The sequence below is a fragment of the Thunnus albacares genome, chromosome 20, assembly GCF_914725855.1.
Source record: "Thunnus albacares chromosome 20, fThuAlb1.1, whole genome shotgun sequence".
Classification (NCBI taxonomy): Eukaryota; Metazoa; Chordata; class Actinopteri; order Scombriformes; family Scombridae; genus Thunnus; species Thunnus albacares.
In genome coordinates this window covers 20,832,796-20,854,848 of record NC_058125.1, presented here as the reverse complement: position 1 = coordinate 20,854,848, position 22,053 = coordinate 20,832,796, and the positions used below count along the sequence as shown (strand labels likewise).

Here is a 22,053-nt window from a genome sequence, read left to right as displayed (position 1 = left end):
TATCAGCGGAGATGAGCTGTTAAGAGATCCCGCAGATGTGACATTTCGAGTTTGAAATGGTAATCTCCGCCGCCATCGAGGCAGGAAAACAGTTTGATTACAAACAGGAATGCTCTGCACAATAACAACTCTGTGGAGCTGGAGAGGAACCAGGGGCTGAGATGAGTTTTCAGAGATGAGGAATCGCAACCTCCCAGGTGGACAGATGGACATCTTAGCTCTTAACAAGGGCTCCCTGGCATGAGTTAACAGCAGGGCAGAGACTTAAACATCTGATCGCATGCCAGTCCGCACTCTGCCTCTGACACTGTTGCCTGGAGGAAGGCAGGTATCAGGTGATCTTTTTTTTTTTTTTTTTTTATGGTTCACAAAGAAATTTGTAGTCTCATAAATATGGTTTGTGAATATTTTGTGAGATAGCTTGTAAAATTCACCAACAACCATCCTCCTCCTCCAACCCATAAAGCATAAAATCTACTATCATGATTTATGTCATTTTATATTTGACCATGTTGATATATAGTTGACTTAAGTTGAGTAAAATGTATCCTGTGGCGTTTTTGTCCTATAGTGGCACTATTGAGCAGTTTTTTTTGCAGTAGCAGGGGGTCTCTGTTATGTTGTTTTCGTGCACATGTACGCGCACAGGCTTGTGGGTGAAGTGATACACGTTCCTGCCAACGGTTTCACACTATACCAAGGATGTACAGGTGGCGGTAAAGCGCCAAGAAATGCAGCAACGTGCCAACAAAGGCAGTGAGGAAGAAGAAGACTGCAAGCTGGTGAACATGTAGACAATGCAACCTTCAAAGAAAAATCAGCTTTGCAAATGTTTTATGAGGAGGAAAATGGATTTAATTTTTTTAAGCCACAATAATACATCGTAACCAATGTAAACATAACTTTTGTTTGTTTACAACAGGGCACCTTTAACTTTATTTCTATTACAACAAAGGTTGTTAGGATCTTGCCTTAGTGGCAGTGCAGGACAGACAGGACATTCAACACAGCATGCTAATAAAACATATAAATAAAACATTAAAATACCACAAATAATAACAAAAGAAACCCATAAGCTGATTTTCTCTAATATTTTCTGGCAAATCCACTGAGAATTGAGAGTTTATGGATAAAATAACCAGGTGTTTTTGGCTAATCCAGCCAATTAAATACATAACAAAACAAGGTACGTCATCACATTGATGCAATAATCATGTAGAAATCCATTACTGCTATAAAACAGTCCTACTCATTGATTTGCAGCATTCTCCGCAATGGCCTCATACAACACAATATATAACACCACTATGGAATAAACAGAAGGGCAAAATCTTTGACAGTTGACAAATTGATATGGTGTCTCGGTGCATATATCATCCTATCGCCTGCGTCTAACCTAGACCCTGGTGTTCTGAGTCCACAATGCTTTAATGTATGAGTCCTCTAAGTGTTGTGGCATAGATAAACATCACCACTGTGCACACGAGGAATGTGAAATTCACTCTTCTCATATCTTGATTAGCATTCCAGTCGCCGGTTTCTCGATGTTGTCTTCGCCTGCGCGTATCTGTGCTCGTGTGTTCATTTTTAGTCATATATCTTTTGACCTGAAGCTCTAAAAATAGGTGTGAATCTACCTTGTTTTTAATTTCCTGTAACAGCCACTCTGCAGATTCATTTTTTCACCTTTTTAATTGATGTGTTACTTGGAAGCTGAAAAAGATGTGTGTGTGTGGGTTACTTTTGGGAACCCGGGGAATACGTATTTAGCTCTCTATGGATTCGCACCGCTGAAGTGAAAGCGTCCAGGTGTAGGTGAAACAGAAGCAACAGCATGGTATGTGTGTTATCTTACCTGCGGCTCGGGCCCTATTAATACCATCTCCTGTCCCGTCCAGTCCCCCCCCCCCCCCCCGGCAGCACACATGCTTCTCTCTGCCTCTCGGCTCATGAGGGCAGATCCGTGGACGGCCGGGGAGAAACAGATGCGCTTGCACAGAAACACATTCCTAGCTGCGCGCAAAGATAGTTGCTATGGCAACCATCTGTCTCCTTCGCAGCTCAAGAATCCAATGGAGAGGAGTGTATGTGTGTGTGTGTGTGTGTGTGTGTGTGTGTGTGTGTTGGGGGGGGGCTGGTTAAAAAAAAATAAGAGATGTGTTTTATGATATGTATATTTTTTTATTATCCATATTCAAATCCTATCATTAAGGACTTCATGGTGTCACTGTGATGAGAAAGTTCTGCTGAAGGTGTGCATGATGTGCTCAGTGCTGTCATGTAGCTTTGAAGTGATGAAGTAGATGTGTTGCTTCAGTGGCTTCAGAGGTAGCGTGTGTGATTGTCATAATCTGTATTTAAAGAACAAAAAACAGAGCTGCGTGAGCTGAAAGAAATCAATACATCCAACCTCTGCATTATGGTAATGTATGTATCCCCTTTGATAGTAGCTCATTAGCGAGTGGGTAAGTAAAGTTTATTCAGTATAGCACCTACTGCACAAGAGTAAAATTATTAATTATAGGACCATGAAAAGCAGTAAAGAAGGAAAACAATAAAATATAAGCAACAGAAAGACATTAAAAACACATAATTGCAAACGCTAGACAGCAAGAGGCGAGACAAAGGCTAGTTTGAATAAATGAGTCTTCAGCTGCTTTCTAAAGGCGTCAACGGAGACAGCGGATCGTATGTCTATAGGAAGAGCGTTCCACAGTGTCGGAGCCACCGTTTCAAAGGCTCAGTCGTCTTTTGTTTGTAGTGGAGAGCGAGGGACAACCAGTAAGCCCTGGTCAGGAGATCTAAGTGATCCGCTGGTGATATAAGGATGCAGCAGGTCAGAGATGTACACAGGTGCCTGACCATGCAGGGTAAAACAAGAACCTTAAAATGAATCAATGTAAAGATGACATAATGATGAAATGATGAAAGGTTACAAGCAGAGGAAGATTTAAAAACAGATGTAGACGCCATACACGTGCTATGATGTCATACGTTTGTTTCTTTATGGCCTCTCAAACAGTGAGATTGCTGCTTTCATTTGACATCTCCATTGTTGTCGCCCAAACAACTGGGTTTGTCATGTGTTTGACTGTGTTAAAGGGTTTTTTTGGGGAGTTGGATGGTATACAAAGGGATTGCCTATGTTTAGCTCAAGGGAGTTTCTGTGGGCTGCGGCATCCAGATTAGAGATTTTGCTCCCACATCAAAAGAACCTCAGACAAACTGCTCACCCCTGCGCAGGGTTGTCCAACAGCTGGCTGGGACAGAGACGCTGTAGTAAGAAGCGAACAAAGGGGGAGCGGTAGAGAGACAGGAACTAAAAAGAGATACAGTACAGGCAGATAGAGGTAGACAAAGAGATGAGCAAAAGGCACAGAGGTAGAGAGAGACACGCAGATCCCCTGTTTGATCACGGTCATGGCTGCAAACCACCCCCCCCTCCCACCCCCCACCCCCCCCGGGAGCAGTTGACTAATCAGTGCTAATGTATTCACTGCTTACTACTACCAGTCTGTCAACCGGGAAGCTTTCACTGCCTTCGTGTCCAGACATGCAGGCATATAGCTAACACACAAGCAAACACGTGTAAGAACACTGTATGCACATATACTCAGGAAGGCCGCTTTTGCTTTTGTTTGCCTGCAATTTTCTCCCGTTGATGGCTGCACAGCTGTCCCCCCCCCCCCATGCGATATCAGCTGTAAGGAGGTGGAACTGTAATCCCATCTCCGTACATCTTCTCCATTACTGCATTCAGCTCTCTTCCTCAAGGGATCTTCGGTGATTCAGTGACCTTGGAGGCCCTCGTAAATGTATTCTGCTCCATATAAAGTCTATCCAGCAGCATTACTGAGCAGCTATATCCATCTCATCAAGGCTCATACGTAATTAGCTGTTTTGGACCTAATGTGTGCTGTGATTACCTCATTATTGGTTGCTGCTGTGTGTGTTTTTGTTCAGGCTTGGCAACATGTTATCCCCATTTGCTTCAAAGCTTCTTTCCCCCCCCCCCCCCTCTCTCAGAAGGTTTCTTACTTGCTCAGAGACGCGGAGTCAATCTAATGAGGATCCTAACAGTGCCCTGCCTGTCCGTCCATGAACCAATGGAGAGCTTTAGATTGCCTGTCTGTCTGTAGGTCTTTGAACAGAATAGTGAGAGAGGGCCACAGGCTTTAGACAAGCTGTCTGTCTTCAGAGAGAGAGATGGTGTGGGCTGGGACTGTCTAATGGTCGTCAGTCAGGACTTTAGCGTAGCTACCTGCCAGTCTGGTCCAACCTGCCCCGCAGCAAAACGAGCGAAAGGGAAGGGGAGAGAAAACTGGCTCTGCCGCTAGCTGTCTCCCGTCTCTGCTGCTGTTTATTTAAACACCGGCCATCTCATGTTGTTGGCTTCAATGTCATTAATGTCTGAGCCAATTCGGAGGCTTATACGTCCAATTACAGCTGCTTGCATTTAGCCACTAGTTACTCCTTTAACAACCAGCACAGTGAGTAATTAACCAAAGCTTTAGCAGCAAGAGTGACACTCCAGTGAATAAATTGAAATGAAATTGATATCTGAGGTATCTCTAGGGCATGATAGCCAGGTGTTATTGAAAAACATGATACCGTACCAACGATGAGGGTTTGTTCTGGATGGAAAATAACCAGGCAACAGGGCGACAAGATGAGGTCATCAGGGGATTTTGTTTTGGGTGCAGAGTTGGCAACTGAAATCCCTCAGTACTGCGAGTGTGTGTGTTTGTGTGTGGTTTTTTTTTTTTTGATCATCTGATCATCACGCAGGTTTTATCCTGGTGTTTTCTTTTCTCTCTTTAGAGCTAGGAGTCTCTGTAAACAGGATTCAGGAGAGGTGGATACACACCCACTTTATCTTGTGCAGTCAGTCACACACCATCGCTCTCTCTCTCAAACACACACACACAGCACACAGGTGAAGGGCGTATCTCATTACGTCACACGAGCTGCAGCGGTGATGAGTGGTGCGGAAGGAGAGCTGTCGTCAGTGTGGAAGGCTTTTGCTTGTCAGTGTGGAGAAAAAAAAAAAAGGAAAGGATTCTTGTAGTTGTGGCTGAAGGGATTTTTTTTGGAGTTTATGTATGAAAGTCTCTCAGCCGAATCGTCCAGCTGTTGTGGAATGTGTCTCTGATGCACGGATCTGAGTTACGGGAAAACTCAGGTAGGGTGTTTCATATCGTTGTCCTGAGTGCAGGTGTCCTGTATCCTGTGTCCGGGTCTGTTGTTGTCGCTGTGGTTTATGCAAAGCGAGTGTAGCAGATATAGTGTGTGTGTGTAGTATTTCCAGGTAAAGAGGTGGTGGATATCTTTTTTGTGTGTGTGTATGTGAGTGAAAATGGCCAAACAAGCTGCTGTTCTTTGTCTGCCCACCACTGACACACATTCCCTCTCTCTTGTGCCTTCCTCTCTCCCCCGCAATGCCTTCCTCACTCCCCCCCCCCCCCCCCCCCCCCCCCCCCTCCCCTCCCCTCCTCCCCTCCACACCTCCTTCCCTCCCTCCCGTCTCTCTCTCTCTCTCTCCTCTGCCTCTCTGCAGGGGAGTCAAGCCAGGAGCTGGGCCCCCCTCCGTCGGTGGATGAGGCAGCCAACACATTGATGACGCGCTTGGGTTTCCTTCTGGGAGACAAAGTGAGTGAGGGGCCAGCCGGTACCCAGTACAGCATGGAGGAACCTGAGGCGAGACAGGTAATGGTCTTACTAATGAACTGGACTTTTTTTTTTTTTTTTTTCTTCACACCTGAATCTGCCGTGAGGTTGTGACTCACACTCATTTCTGTCTGGATTTATTTGAAAAGAAGTTACAGCGTTTTCTCTTTTCTCAGAGAACTTTTGTGGACAAAAACTTAGTCTGAATGACAAGAAATGTGTTTTTTTTTTTTTTCTGACAGTGCACTGAGTTTGCAACTCCAAAATCCCATGATGTCACTTTGAGTCAGTTTAAGAGTAATGTTTGGTGTTGTGTGAGATTTCAGATAAAAGGTTGACGCCAAAAAACGTGCTTTATCACCCGTCATGCTAGTGATATGCTTTATCTTAATCTAATTGTCTCATTGTCTATGTGATTTTGACACTTTTCTATTGTGAGAGATTGTGCTGGGGAACTTCAACGAACGCACAATCGTCTGATTCGATCTGTTTTGACATTTATCTTTATAATGAGCTTGTTTACATTCAGTTTTGACAGATCTTTGGAAGCCAGGATAGCCAGATCAAAAGACTTCTCTGTAAATTGCCCTCAGACACTAAAGCGCTTTGGATTCAGACGCGTAACAGTGCCTCTCCATCAAGCAGCAGCTATATACCCGTCTAATTAGATTTTTATATAACAAACACTCCTAATTATTTATTTTCCCAGAGTACTTTATACTTATTGAAAGACAGCATGATTCTTATGTTCACATGCAACAGGTTAGGCTGAAGATCTTCTCTCTGCACCGTGACCTTTCTATTTGTGAATTTGGCAGTTGTGCAACAAACCGCTCTTGGCACAACATGCCTGCTCTAAGCTCTGCAGCAGATGCCCTGGTTTCTCTACCTAAACCTGATTTGATAGGTATGAATTTCTCGAGGAAAACAGTTGCGGCGGAGAGAGAGGAGGAGGAGGAGGAGGAGGAGGAATAGGGAGGGGAAAAGGGGCAAACCTGTTGCCGAAGCGTTTAAAGTGGGCCTAGGTATGGGTTTGCTCTGAAGCAAGTGTGGATAAGCGATTAGACTGATGGACTGCCTGTGCTTGATGTGAGCGCTGCTGTAGCAGTGGGGGTGTATAAATTGAGAGAGGTTTATTCAAGCGGCTCTTTTTAGAGACGTGACTCATACTAGCACCCCGCTGCATCGTGCACACAGTACAAACGTATTATTTTAGATATCTGCCCCAAATACGGTTCTCCGGATTGCAATTTGTTTGATTCATTAACGAACAAAAAAATGACAAGACAAGGATTGCTCGAAGACACCATCTATTAGCAGATAAGAGAGTGGGCTTCTGTTGTAATTTTTCTAATTTGCTTGGGATTTAATAGCTTTCAGTTGACAGCCCTAAGATACTGCTAGCTCACTAGTGATGCTGAAAATCTCTCTTGATGTTTGTCATCATAACTAAGAAAGCTAATTTTTTTTTTTTTACAGTTAATCAACAATGAAGCCCGGCAGATATCGACCCGCTTTAAAAAAGGAGTGAGCGAGGGTTGAGGGTTTTTCATATCTGTAAAACATCTATCTACCACCTATTTTCCAATTGACATGGTTAAATTCCTACAATAGCTGGCGTCTCTGCTGCGAGACCTCACCAGCCGATGGAACAAGGTGACCTTAACTCTCAGAGAGTGCGGTTAATTGCCTTTCATACTCTCGTGCTCTCGCTCCCTGAATAGAGTCAATGTTCCAAGCTCAACCCAATCCTCGTGCGGTGTTTAAGGTCAGACCTGCACAAGGCGGGGTTCATTAGCCCTGCGGATAGAGCTGCGCTGTCGCTGTGTGTTGCGTAGAGGGTTTGAAGGTTTATCCGTTCACGTGCGTGTTAGTTTGCGTTGTGGTCAAGTTCCTGTAAACACAACACTTGACACTTCTCTCGATCAGTCAGTCACAGACAAACACACTGAACAGGGCAAGAGGCCACATACCTTAATGGACAGGTTGTTGACTAGTATACAGGTGTCTTCATTCGGCCATTAAGTATTACTGTGAAACATGTTTTGTTGGAGTTGCTTGTTTTTGTTCTGGGATACAGATTTAAATGCTCCTGACTAGTGCTGAGTAAACAGTCAGTTAACAGGAAGTTAATCAACAGCAGTTTTGATAACTGGTTAAAAATTAGTCATAGACCGTTAGGCAGGTATCTTGATAATTTGCATTTTTAGCTGTGCTATGCTTGTGGCTGTATGGATGACAAAGTCGGTCAGTCGGTCCACCACTTTTGGTCCAGACTGAAATATCTCAACAACTATTGGATGGATTACCCTGAAATCTTGTGCAGACATTCACGGTTCCCCAGAGGATGAATCCCCATGACTTTGATGATCCTCTGACTTTTTCTATGGGGCCACCATGAGGTTGATATGTGTGGTTTTAAGTGAAATGTCTCTGCTACTATTAAATGGATTGCCATTAAATGTTGCACAGAAATTGATGTCAAGATTCAAGAGACTTTATTGCTTTTGCACAGGCACAAGGTAAATGCACATCAGAGTTCTTGTGCAAAAAACACATTTGCAAAGTGTTCAAAATTAAATCAAAAAAGAGTAGCAAAGGTCTGAGAGAGATTACATTATTTACAACAATGATTTACAGCACTTCTAATGAAGTTGCAGCAATGTACTAATTAGCAAATGTTAGCATGCTATCACACGGGGTGGTTAAGATTGTAAACATTATACCTGAGTAACATCAGCATGTTAGCATTGTTATTTTAAGCATGTTAGCCTGCTGACATTAGGATTTATCTGGAAGCACAGCTGTGCCTAAGTACCCTAACAGTAGCCTAGTAGAGCCATTAGCCTGGCTGTAGACTGTAGACTGTCAAAAATGTCAAAAATTGTCCTACCCCAGCTTCTCCGTTTTCTCTGTTGCACATTATAGCAAATCGAATATCGTTGGGATTGGACAAATCAACAAGTTGGAGACATCACTTTGGGCTCTGGGAAATTCTGATGAGCATTTTCACTTCTTTGATACAGAGAAAATGGTTAATTAAGTAATCATAATTATGCAAGGCCTGTCTGGCTATTAGGAGCAATTGGGGACCAGTGTCTTGCTTAAGGACACTTCGAAGTGTGAACAGAAGGACCCGGGGGTTGGTTTGATCACCGACCCTGCAATTAGCCACGGCCGCCGCAACAGATGATTGACAGATTAATCAATAATGAGAGCAAATCGTCGGTTGCAGCCCTATTCCTGACTGTATATGTGTGTGGGTGTGTGTAATAACTTAGACGAAGTGTGTTACACTCAATCTTTCTCCTGTGTATTGAACTAGACGAGGTTTTGTCTTGAGCACCACTTCACATTTCCTGTCGTCTCTGTAGTGTTCACCCCAGTGTTGACCTGAACTCATCAACAGCACGGTCAAGAAGAGACCTTCTAGTGTTTTCACGTCTGATACATGGACTTAATCACCCGGCATCCCTGTTTTTCTTGTCCCTCTTCCTATACATGGATGCCTCTTGCTTGCATGTATCTTTGTTGTTTCCGCGTCAGAGTGCATCTGTGGGTGTCCTCAGCAGCAGATTAGACACAGCAGACGAGTGTTTTTATTTTGTCCCCCGCGGTCTCTTGTCTTCTAACCTGAGCCGACACAGAAGAGGGTCACTGCAGGGTGCCAAAACAATGCTGAGACTGGAAAGAATATGTATTCATAGTGTGTATGGGATTTCTGTTTGAGCTTTTTTTCTTCAGGGACTTAATTGTAGACATTGCAATCAAGAGGAAAATATTCACTTAAGTATGCCTGTCAGTGAGGGTAAGATACTCATTTTCAACAAATTGTGATTCTGTTGAGCTCAATCCAGATTATAAAATTCGGTATTAGTGTTTAAAACCAAGTGTCACAACCACTGCAACGCTCCCACATGTTTAGGAAGATTTATACAACCACAGTTGTGCTACAGGACTGTACAGAATCAGATTTGGGAAATGCCACTCCCTTTTGTTTCTAAAAAAAAAAGGGAAATGAGTGTTTTCCTGCATTTTGATGTTCCGGGTCACGTCCCTGATATCTATGCTACATCTCCCAACGTTTGGTTTATTCTTGCCAGCTGTAGTAAATTGTGCTGTAAAGTATTAGTATCAGTATAAAGTATTACATTTGTACATGTGCTCAGTGATTGTAGGTGTTGTAGGTAATATTTACAGGCTTTATTAACATAATCTGAAAGAATACTAGTTGTTGAGAGTGTTTGTGTGTGTAAATATACTGTATGTGTGTATTTGTCAGCTCTTTCAAACCTATACTTTAGAAAAAAATGCTACAAATTGTTAGTTATTATGATATGTGTTTGTGTTCGTGTGGGACAGACAACTCTGAGAAAGACTGACTACATGTGGTGAAGCCAGCAGGGGGGCTGAGCTTTTGAAAACGGCAATATTGAAATGACATTTTCCCTCTGTATATGACTCAGATGTTAAAAGTTCAAACATTGTACTTTGCCATTTATACCACTTTGTGCTAATTGAGTTGTTGGAACAAAACAGAGCTTTAAAACGTGTGTGTGTGTGTATGTGTGTGTGTGTGTGTGTCTGTCTGTCTACAGGGCCAGAACCAGAGGATCAGTCCGTGCTCCACCCTGACCAGCAGCACTGCCTCCCCCCCTGCAGGCAGCCCCTGCTCCACCCTCCCCCCTGCCATGCCCGGCCAGGCCGGCAACAAGGACTGCGCCTACGGTTCTGTCACCAGTCCCACCTCAACTCTGGAGAGCAGGGACAGCGGGATTATCGGTAAGATCTGCACACAGATTTACAAAGAACTCGTATGCATGTGAAATACCTTGGAAGTCCAACCCAAATTAAAGGTTCTTTTGTCTTCTACCACATACACATACTGTCTGCTCTGTAAATCACATGTTGCGTGTTCTCCTTTGAGAAAAAACCAGAAACCACTGAGAAGACTTATATTTATTTGTACATTCTTTGGTTTAAGATGATCTTTGTGTTTATTCTTTGAGTTCCCTGTCAGCGTAGATGGAGAATTTGTTTCTATGCATCCAATCGAATCGCTGCATTTTAAACCATATTTGCATTTAATGTCTGTGTTCTGTCATAGGCAGACAGTCACAATGACTTATCCAAACAGCAAGACGCCATCCTGCTACACAACGCATGAGCCACAGATTATCCAATTTACAAATACGAACACACGTCTCGTCCTGCATCTTAGCTTGTTGAAAGAGCCACCAAGCAAACATTCACTGGAGAAAAGTGCACTGCTAACATCGGTTTGCAGGCTAAAGAGCTAATTAGCTGCAGCACATTAGCCGGCATATAAACCTACCCGCAAATGTCTCTTTAGATGATGTTGTGGTTCTTACTATTCAATACCATTCAGCCTACCAGCTGCTGTCAATCAAACGCAGACACCGACACAACCCTCCAGCCCCCTTAGTGAAAGGCAGCTCTGATATTTACCCAAAGACCTTTTTTTCTTCCCATTTAATGATAAAAAACTATTAATAATTTTGACAAAAACCTTTGACATTCTTGTCTGCAAAAAGGGATGATTAAATGTGATTTCAGTTGGACTTTGAAGGATAAAGCTGATGTTATTCTGTGTTTTTCTTATTGTCAATGAAAAATACCATCTCTCTCCATCTCTTAATACTGTCTGACTTATTTATACTTATTTGTGGTACGTGGAAGAAAAAAATCTTTCAAAAGAGGTCACATATATAAAAAGGCTCAGTAATTCTGAGCCTAAAACAGCTGGCCACGGTCGATTTTAGCAAACGTTACTCAAACAGGAGGAAATATTGTATTTTTCCAGGACTATTTTCAGCTATGGACTACTGCACATTTAGCCTGCTGGTGAGTATTTACAGCAGCAGGCGTACAAGTGTATGTGGGATTGGATAAACTACAGTGTGTTCATTATAGTGAGGGAACATGTCACCCACTGGAAGGATGTGGCTCATTGATGTGTTTTGAATAGTTTTTGACCTCCACGGACCAGAGGGATAAGATATATCAGGCTTTGAGTACACAGGCAGTTCCTGTTAGTAGGATCCATTCATGAGATTTGTTCATATAAGAAAAATATACAATATCACCAGCCTCAAAGATTCTTGAAGAATAAGAGCATAATTTGCGGTAAAGAGGATGACAGAGGTCTGGTTAATCTGTATTTTTTATTTAGTTATTTATTTAGCTGTCATTGTTAACTTTGTCTTATCATGCCAGTGAAGCTAGAAATGATAGAAGTAAAAACAACAAACCAGGCAGAGCAATTAAGTTAGAAACCAAAATAAAAGCAAGTCACATGATTTTATACAGGGTACATCTGCTCAGTCAGTTTAATCCAAAGTCAGAGATTCCTCATCCTGACACTCAAAGCCTGTGACAATCAGTAGGAATTCCTAAAACCCAAAGTGACTCTTATTACCAGAGTGCTTCTCATAGACTGCTTAGTCCGAATTAAGGGTGTGGTTCACCTAAATATTTGGAAAGAGAACTTATTCCAAACACGAGCGTGAATAAAAACCCACAGCCGATGTTATCTGAACAGCAACAGCCTGTGATCAGTTTCCAGATGAACCGTGGAACTTTTCTTACGCTGTCAGAAGCAGTCTGTACTCCCACTTCGTGTGAACATGTCATGTTGACATCAACAGCGGCGTTCTTGCACTGTTAGCAAGAAAACCGGAGAGATAAAATGCTCACTGATGTGAAGCACTTTGTGTATGTCAAAACAGGTGGCAACATTGTTTCCCGGCAACAATGATGAACACCTGCAGTTTGACAAGAAAAGCATCACACCAACATACAGCAGATCAATTAGGAACAACAGTAAATAGGTGTGACAATAGACCGGTGGGGTAAAGTGGAGGACAGTCACACGAACCTAATGTGACAATGGCCTAAAACAAATTGAAGAAAGTGTCTTTTTTTGTTGTCGTTGCAGCCACACTGACCAGCTACTCTGAGAACATGGAGCGAGGCGGTAAATACGGCGAGGGCTCGCGGGGAAACCTGAAACTGTGGCAGTCCCAGAAATCAGGCATGGACTCGTTCCTGTACAGGGTGGATGAAAACATGACCGCCTCTACCTACAGTCTCAACAAAATCCCTGAGCGCAACCTGGAGAGCATGTCCTCCCACTCTGCCCACTCCATCCCTCTGTACCTCATGCCCCGCCCTAACTCTGTGGCTGGTGAGTCCCTTCGTCTTTCCCCTCAACTCCTGTGAAAGTAGAAAAACTCTAAAGAGCCAGAAATAAGGTTATTAAAAGGTGCATGGGTATACTGTCTAGAAATGCCTCCAATTTTGGCAAAATTGGAATTAACCGCCAGTGTTCAGTCGTATTACACCATATTTCTGACTCATTTAGGGCTCCACACCCTCTTCACTTCTTTCAAGCTTTGTTTCCTTGCTTGTTTTCTTCCTTTGATCCTCCCCTTCTCTCAATTCTCTTTCCCTTTGACTTCCATTTGTCTGACTCCCGTGACCACAAATGTAACAATGAAACACACAAGAGCAGAGGAATATATTCATATTTTGGTGGGGCGAGTCCAACTTTAAAAGAGTTTCAGAGCAAGAACCAACCGGTGGTTTTTATGACATTAAATCTGTATTATTTAACGCGCCAAAAAAAACCTGATCGAGTATCATTAGACCTTATCTTCTATCGCCACATTTCAGCTAGACTCCTCCGTTTCAGCTGTCAAAAAACCTATGTACTATCTTGTTGCTGTACATAGTCATTCCTTGTTTCTCATTGGCTGTTAGCCGTGATGTAACCATCTAGAAATGTCATTTTTTTTAATTATTGGGATGTCAGCCAGCAGATCAGGAGATGAAAATAATGTAAAACAAAATGTAAACTGCTCTTATTCCCAGATATTTTGTGACCAAAAACAAGTACAGTACCAGTCAAAAGATCCAGACCACAGTTCTCACCAGACTGAGCAAATCTGGGATAAATTGACCCTAAACTTCCTAAAATCTGAGCCTGGTCATAAAAAGAGGGCAATTGTGGTTTGATTGGATTCAATTTGTTGTTATTTTTTGCAGAATTCTTTAATTATCTAGAGAGGAAACTGCTTTTGTTTTCAAATTTTTCATAGGGTGATGTTGAAATGTTGGGTAGCTGCAAATCTGCAGTGGTATTTTGTTAAACTGTCACAGCCCTCTGGTATGAATTCAAACCACAAAGCAGAATAATACAGTCTGGGGAAAAAACAGCTTCAGCATAAGAACATACCGCAGCTGGAAGAATATCACATAGGAAAACTGGCATTTCTATTGCTGTCAGAGGGTTCATTGATGTGTGTTTTCTTATTGTAGGCCACAGCTGCCTCTCACAAAGCCTCCCAAAAGTAACGGTAAATATGTCAGGAAAAATGTCAGTTTCATAACACTGAGGCAGTTCTAATGGGCCTGATTGTGTTATTGTTCTCGCCCATCAGAGAGAGGCTGTTACAGACGATGAGCTCTATTATGCTATCTATTCTCCCACTCCCACTGGAAAAAAAAAAAAAAGAAGTGCACGTACTGTAGACACGCATATATATATTTCACTAAACACTGTAATATGTCTGACAAGGCCCCCGTCACTGCAGCTCTGACCCTCTCTTTATGCCGGTCATGTTCCGCTGTTTGACACCGCTGTCTGGCAGAACAGCGACTCTGCCGGGTTTAGAGATTCACCCTCGATCTCCTCTCCGCCCCTCAATACCCAGACCTTCAAAGGAGAGGCTGGGCGAGCCGGAAAGACATACTATAAGTCTACAGATGGTGCGAAAAACATGATTTTTATGAAGGCATTTGTCAGGAACAGAAATTCCATATTGAGGAGAGCGAGATGGATGCATGTGGAAGAGGAGTGAAAGAGAGTTTCATAATCTCTCTCTCTCTCTCTCTCTCTCTCTCTCTCTCTCTCTCTCTATCTTTCTCTCTCTCTCCTCCACAAAGAATTATTAGATGATGTAGGGATGGGAGGCAAGCACAGGCTGAGGATTGGCTGGGCTCACACAGCAGTGGAACATCAAAGCCCCAGGCATTAACCATTTCTATCCCCCAGAGTGACAGAGAGACTCGCTTTGATGTGTGAGGAGAGAGAGAGAAAGAGAGAGAGAGAGAGAAAGAGAGAAAGCAGGAGGTGACTGGGGAGGAAAAAACGAGGAGGGAGGCGGCTACTCTATTACCTAATGAAGGCAGTGTGTTGGTAGAGCTGACGATGGATATGGAGGAAGGAGTAACAAAGTATTACCCTTTTTTTTTTTCTCTCTCTCTCTTCGTGGTGCTAACGCTGCTCACGTGAGAGGAGCACAGTTTAACAGAATGTTAAGATAAGTCTTAATTGTCCAGAAAGATTTTTTTTGTTTGTCAAGCTTTCATTCAGTGAAAAAATGCAAGTAAGGACAAAAAGAGCAGAAAAAAACATCCTTATCAGTGCTAATATCCCTAAAAAATCTCTATCTGAAGTCAAGGCTGTAAATGAATCTTTATTATTTGTCTGTGTTTTTAGCTCATTTTAGCCTTCGTGTCTATGTGTCTATTCATATTGTTTTCTATTCTTAGCTTCTTTTTTTCTTTTTTTTTTTTTAGTGTTGTTTTATTCATGTGCCTGCTGTTGTTGTTTGGTCCCCTCCTGGCCAGGTCTGTCATGCAAAAGAGGTTTTCTGACCTCAATGGGACTTACCTGGCTCACTGAAAGGCTAGATATGTTTTTTTTTTAAAAGGAAATTAAAGGGGTACTCCTGAGATTTAGTGTTGTACTAAACTTGTAAGTTGTTGGAGACTGATTGAAAAAGTAATAGTTATATTTGTTTCAGCAGAGAGAAGAATTTATATGTGGTATTAACATGTGATCTGTATTATCAGACCCACAACAAACATGGTGCATCCCAGGTCACGGGAAACAATGCCTCGGACTGACTTTAAGTGTATTTTAAAGTTTGAAGTTAATATGAAGCTTCAGCCGTCCAGATATGTCAAATAAAGTAGATATCATTCAAAATTACAGTCTTTTTAGTGCCAGAATCCCAGTGTTTGCTACTATCCTTTCACCGCAGCTCAACAAAGAAATACTGTCCGCAGAAACACAAAGAGGGAATTTTTATTCATAAAAAAGAAAATAACGTTGGAAGATATCCACTTGATTTAACGAACTCAGACTGCTGGAGCCTCATATTAACTTTAGATAAACTTTTACTTACATTTTCGCACAAAACGAGGACCCCGTCACTTACATCGTAAGCACCTTTTGACAGGGAACAGAAGGAATGATTACAGCGAGCAAAACCTCCTTCAATGTTCATTTGGGCACTTGACTGCTGTTTTAAGACGGACTTGTAAAATCGTGAACCTATGCTTTAAGGTAGCAGGACGAGGCGGAGTCAGTTAACCTTTCAACTTGCTCTGCAGGTTTTGGTCACGCTGATGACATCACTCAGGTTATTTCCTACAAAGCTCCTCCAGAACCAAAGAAACATCCTCATGAGGTTAAATGGAAATAAATCGGATAATAAATCCAGTTTGAGAGGTCACAGAGCAGAAACATCTCAGCCTCTGGAAAACTATATAAAATAATAACTTGGTTTATATAGGCTTGTAAATTATATCAACTGTTAATACTTTTGTAGCTAGATACCAGAGGAGCTACATTTTTTTTAAACATATATATATAATCTGGGGAACTGACCCTTTAAGACAGTGCCATGTTGGAGGATCTATATGCACTAGCTTATGTAATTCTCTCCTTAGATAAAGACTAAAGGAGCATAAAAGACACTCTGAGATTCGGTGAACTCACTCTAAAGTCTCTGAATTCAGTAAATTAATATAACAGCTCACCCGAGATAACATTTTTCAATTTAGGGGGCGGAGAAGTGTCAATGATTACCTTTTCATCCATTTTTTTTCCTGAATTCCTTTTTGTCCCTGGTCTCACCTCTGCTTACATAGTCGGTGTAATACCGGAAATATTATCGTTTAACAACCAGGACCTCCATTATTTATCATCTCCAGTCATCTCTCGGGGAGATGAGAGGAGAATGGCGAGGCGTTTAGAGCACCAGCAGCCACCTCGTATCTGCGATGACTAGTCAGCTCCCTGGCTGATACTGTGACTGGATCTGGACGGCGGCCCAGCTGGTCTTTGTGTGTGTGTGTGCGTGAGTGTGTGCGCACGCATGCTTTCATGCTGTCAGTTACTCTTTAAAACAGGAAGTGTCTGATGTGGCTGTCATTGCCCAAAGCAGCTGAGGTCTCTGCTGCACAGTTAGACTTTTTCTCACTTTCTTTTTTCTTACTCTCTCCACACTCTTCCCTCTTCCATACTTATTTTTTTATTTTTTTTTTTCTCCTCTTTACTTCTTTTCACTATGCGTGCAGTCTTAGCGCATTGGCACAGGAACTGTGAATGTGATCCCCAGCAGCCTGCTGCATTGCAGATACAGATGATGAGCGCACAGATTTGAGTCCTCAGAATCAAACACAGTTGAAAGATAGAAAGAAAAAAAAAAAGGAGACTTTTCAGCCCTGTAGCCCTGAGTCATTCTTCCTTGGTTCAGCAGCAGATTAATGCCTCCACTGTCTCTGCTGCTTTTAGCCTAGTTGGATGACCAGCACCCCCATTCACATAAGGGCCAAGCCTCCAGCATTCTCAGCTGCCATTTTCCCTCCATTTTGGGAAGCCCATGTGGCTCATTTTTGGGTCCATGGCTAGGGTGACTCAGGCAGTCAGCACATGCTTAGTACTTCACTGAGCTCAACCGCAGCGGCACAGAAATCACTCTTTGAACAGAGGACAGGACAGGATCAGTGTTGAGGTGCTGGTGAGTTTTACACTGGTACAAGGGGGGGGGGGGGGACTGCCACTTGGAGGGATTACCGTGCTTTAGTTTTTGGAGTGACTGGAGACAGAAAGAGAGAAGAACCATGCTTTGCCAGTCACACCTTTTCCCAGCTCCTTGAATTTGACTTCTCAGGAACTCAGAGTATTTCAGGTATAGTGTCAGAGGAAAATAATTCCCAGTTCTTCTTCTACTCACTAACAGAAATAAATACTTAATCTATTAAATATTTCTTTTTAGTTTTTTGTAGCTTTGTGCATCGGTTGTGTCGGTCATGACGTTTTACTCAACGGATGACCACGGTGACGTCGCAAAAGATTAGTCTGATAGGAAACATGAGAAGGCACATAATGAGGTTTTAAACAGCCAAACTTATTTGGCAAATTGTAAAATTATACCCCATTAACACCCAGTTGTAAAACACCCTTCACAGTTTAAAAAGCGACTTCCTGACAATATTTCAGTTGTGCTCACTGTCTGTTTTTACTCCCAAATATTGTGGTTCAGTAATCCGGTTTGTAACTGTTGGCTTGTGAATGATCGTCAGGCTGCTCGTGTTTGCCTTGTTTTACTTTGTTGTAGCGATGTCATCTCAGTGTTCAGATAGAAACAATGGTTACAGCTACGAAAATCAGACACAAGTTGATATAAATAGGAGCTATCCTTGAGTTAAAATTGAAAGAAATACGCAGGTTTTAAAGGGTAATGAGATGATTTTTATTATTGCCTCCCTGGCTTTCCCATGATTCATGCATTAGTAGAGTTTATTCTAACCAAATTTCCAGTCAAAGCACTTGTTGGCTTCTTTTATGAGGGACAAACTAAGTGATCCCAGCTTCTGTCGATGACTGACCACTTGTCTCGGCTCTCGCCTTGGCAGGGAACCACCAACCTGTTGACAGTTAAGTCCCTTAATCCTTCCTGCTTTTCATATTTCAAAGTTTCTCCCCTTCCATTTCTCTCACCTCCGGCTGAACCGTGGGGTTCAGGTGTGACAGAGTCATGTCTGATGCTTACTCACACAGGCGGCGTCTGGTTCCGAGCGTTGGCCCTGAAGACACAGCGTGGTGTGAACAATCAGCAGCCAGCGTCAGACGGCGCTCACTCCATGAATAAGACATTTGTCTGCTGAGCTAATTAATCCTGAGAGGGGCCGGATGGCATCTGCCTCCGTGCCGCGTGACAGACACTGAGAGGAGGGAATTTTAGGACAAAACCATATGGGGCTGGCTTGCTCTTTCCTTTAGGAATTAGCAAGTATGAAAGCTGGAGCCTGACAACTGCCTCAGGACGCTGGCCTCCACTGGTGCCACCTTGCTTTGTGTGTTTGCTTTGGTTTGTTTGCTGTATGTACTGTATATCTCAATGTACATATACATGCTGACAGTGGTACCTTTCTTAAAAAACATCCTCCTCCATCTCTTTCCCTGTCTGTCTCCCTCCCCCTCTATCACACACACACACACGACTACAGCTACCAGTTCAGCCCACCTGGAGGACCTGGCGTACCTGGATGAGCAGAGACACACTCCATTACGCACCTCGCTGCGCATGCCCAGACAGAGCACCACCTGCGGGCCGGGTCGCTCCGGGCAGGACCTGAGAGGTAAGCAACAAGGCGGTGTTAAAGAGAGCACACACACACTCAAACACACACAAACATAGACCCTCCTCACCCCTCATGTCCACTGAAGGCAGGACTTACATTGTAGTCCACTCACACTGGCACCTTTTAGCCCCATGTTTAGTCACTTTTCAGGGGATAACCCTGCAAACTCGGGGCTAACCTTGCTCTGGAGCAGGAATAGCAAGCCCTAGGTGAAAGTTGGAGTGAGCCCACTTTGCAATGTGCCAGGATTGTGCCAGTGTGAAAGCTTTCTTAGCCTGGGGCTAACAGCTCCCATAGCCTGGGGCTAAGAAGGTTCTAAGAAAGTTTTTAGCCTGGGGCTAGTGCAGCCCATATAAGGTGCATACAGTGCTGCTGACACTGAGCGATTTTATTATTCAGTGTTCATGAGAGCTGCATGTGAGACAGACACGCCTTTGTATCACTAACAATAGAACTTTACAAGAAATATCGTTCTCTGCTTAAAGGCATCATTTGGAAAAATACAACATCAAGATATACAGATTATTTTCTACTGTAGTAGAATAATAAATACAGTCAAAAATATCAAGAGTTGGGGTCATCCTGATAGTCTAGTGATTAAGATGCTTACGCAATGTCCATGGTTCGATTCCAGATGGGGACATTTGTTGCATGTCGCTCCCCTCTCTCTATTTCTTGCTTCCTATCTGGCTCCATTTTCACTCAATAAAGCCTAAAGCCTTGACAGTTTGTTCTACTGTTAAAAATAGACAGTTTTGATTTCTTTTTTTTCTTTTTTTAAAGATTGTTTTCTGTCAGAGAGCTGACAGGAAATGAGACAAGAGAGAGAGATGGGGGATAATGTGCAACAGAAGTCCCGGACTAGTCTTGAACCGGGGATGTTAGAGTTATATGACTTAAACCACTAGTGCACCAGGATGCCTAAAATTCAGATTTTTATATTGAAAATCCATAAAACTATTTTGCTTTAAGAAGATTCCAGTTTATGAGTTTAACTGCAACAAAACAATGCAGATGAAAAGATGTTTACTACAAGAGATACTGCACTGTAAATGCTGGCTGTGGATATAGGGCCTGCAGTATATCTGCAGATATTTTGCAGCTGAAAAGCACTTCAGACTTCAAGTTAAAGCAATCAACCATTATCGACTTTCACTTTAATTAAAAAAAAAAAAAATGGCTGTGGTTGGCTTGTTCCTTCAGAGCAACACAGTGCAGAAGCACACAATAGGACACTGTTCTCCTTTTTTCATCCACAAACAATAACACAACTCAAAGCAGCTGAGCATCGCAAAGGCAAAAGCTGCATGACAAGCGAGTTATTTTTAAAATCCGAATAAGAGTCAGTGAAGGTAGATTTGCGGGTTTGAAATGTGTTTCAGATGCAAATGTCTGCATGTACGTATATCTCTGCTGCTGTATCCGAGCGGTGATGCTGCTGAGCTGTTGATGATGGACGTTGTCAGCTGTTTGTTGTGTCCATGTGTTTGCGTTTTTGTGTGAGAGAGAGAGACTGCTGGAGTGCACAAAGAGCATTTTGTCAGGTTCTATCACCACTTGACTAAATTTTGTCTTAGTGCTTAACATTCACAGTCGGCGTGTGCTTCACTGCACACTGCTCAAGTCTAGCACACAGCAAGCATCTTCATGATCGAGCAAATCTTCTCAGCCTGCTCACCAAATGGCCAAAGGGCCTTATGTCACAACATTATGTGTCCCCTCGCCCTTCTTCCTCTGTCACTTAGCCAGTAATGAGCACCATAATGGCAGCCCTCTGCCATCCAAGCGAACACAAATATGCGTCCCTGTGTGTTTTAAACACCTGTTAAGACCCCACTTAGCCGAGAGTGCGCTCGGCTGAGCTGTGATGTGATTCCACTGCCTGAGGGCAGCTAGCTGCAGACAAATGCACAGAGAGAGAGAGAGAGAGAGCGTTAGAAAGAAAGAGAAAGGTATGGAGAGAGATGGAGATGGACACATAGGAAGAGACAAAAGACAGAGAAGAAGGAAGGTAAGAGTTAGCTCCTTTCAGAGCTTCCCTGTTACTGCCAGAGCCACTTGTTTCAACCTTTCTTCTCTAAGGGCAGCCAAGTGTGTTTACAAGCCAACCAACTGCGTCCTAGCATGCTTTCTGCCTCCTCGGATCAGTGTCAGAGGCGTCCTGAGTGCACTGCTCTTGCGGATTCACCAGGAGAGACAGAGAATGAGACAGAGGGAGACAGGATGCGGAGGCAAACAACTTAAGGGAGAGGGATTTTCCCAGTAGATGATCTGAGGACAAATAACCAACAGTTTGAATCCTGAAAGTGAAGGTAATAGACGTATAGAGGGAATCCCTGAATAAAGAATGAGCTGGTTATGTGATTGGTTGGTCAGTTTAGAATTACGGCTCTGTCACTTGGCCCACTGGTCGGTCTTTTGGTCTAGAGCAAGAAAACCAGTGTCCAGATTGCGATGAAAATTGGCATGAGTATGCAGGGTACCGAGAGGATGATTCATGATTTAGTGAGCCTGTGACTCTTTGTTTACTGCTGCCACTAAATCAAAGTTTCCACTTGTACACAACATATCTGATGGCCGCATTGCCGTGAAATACATTGTAGACATTCATGGCGTCCAGAGGATGATTGTAGCTATGCTGTGGCCCTTCATCTCGTACCAAATTGTCCAGTTTGACACAAGAGGCTGCGTAATTTGAGAAGAGATGGATAATTGGATAAATAACTTTTTAAAGGTGCAATGTGTAGGACTTAGTGTCATCTAGTGTTGAGGTTGCAGATTGCAACCAGCTGAATACTCCTCCCATTCCAAGCACTTAGGAGAACCTACTGTGGCCGCAAAAAATGCAAAAGGTCCTCTCTAGAGCCAGTGTTTGGTTTGTCTGTTCTGTGCTACTGTAGAAACATGGCGGCGCAACATGGTGGG

General features: G+C 43.0%; 1 protein-coding gene across 7 annotated transcripts in view; it reads left to right on the top strand.

The window, feature by feature from the left end:
• The window catches only part of tanc2b (tetratricopeptide repeat, ankyrin repeat and coiled-coil containing 2b), a 144,603-nt gene that overhangs the window by 97,518 nt on the left and 25,032 nt on the right, over positions 1 to 22,053 (top strand). For all 7 annotated transcript variants that reach the window (XM_044337045.1, XM_044337041.1, XM_044337047.1 and 4 more), the window contains 4 exons: positions 5,558 to 5,706; positions 10,266 to 10,449; positions 12,626 to 12,874; positions 18,994 to 19,125. In XM_044337045.1, coding sequence (XP_044192980.1) covers positions 5,558 to 5,706; positions 10,266 to 10,449; positions 12,626 to 12,874; positions 18,994 to 19,125 — 714 coding nt within the window. The remainder of the gene's footprint in view (positions 1 to 5,557; positions 5,707 to 10,265; positions 10,450 to 12,625; positions 12,875 to 18,993; positions 19,126 to 22,053) is intronic.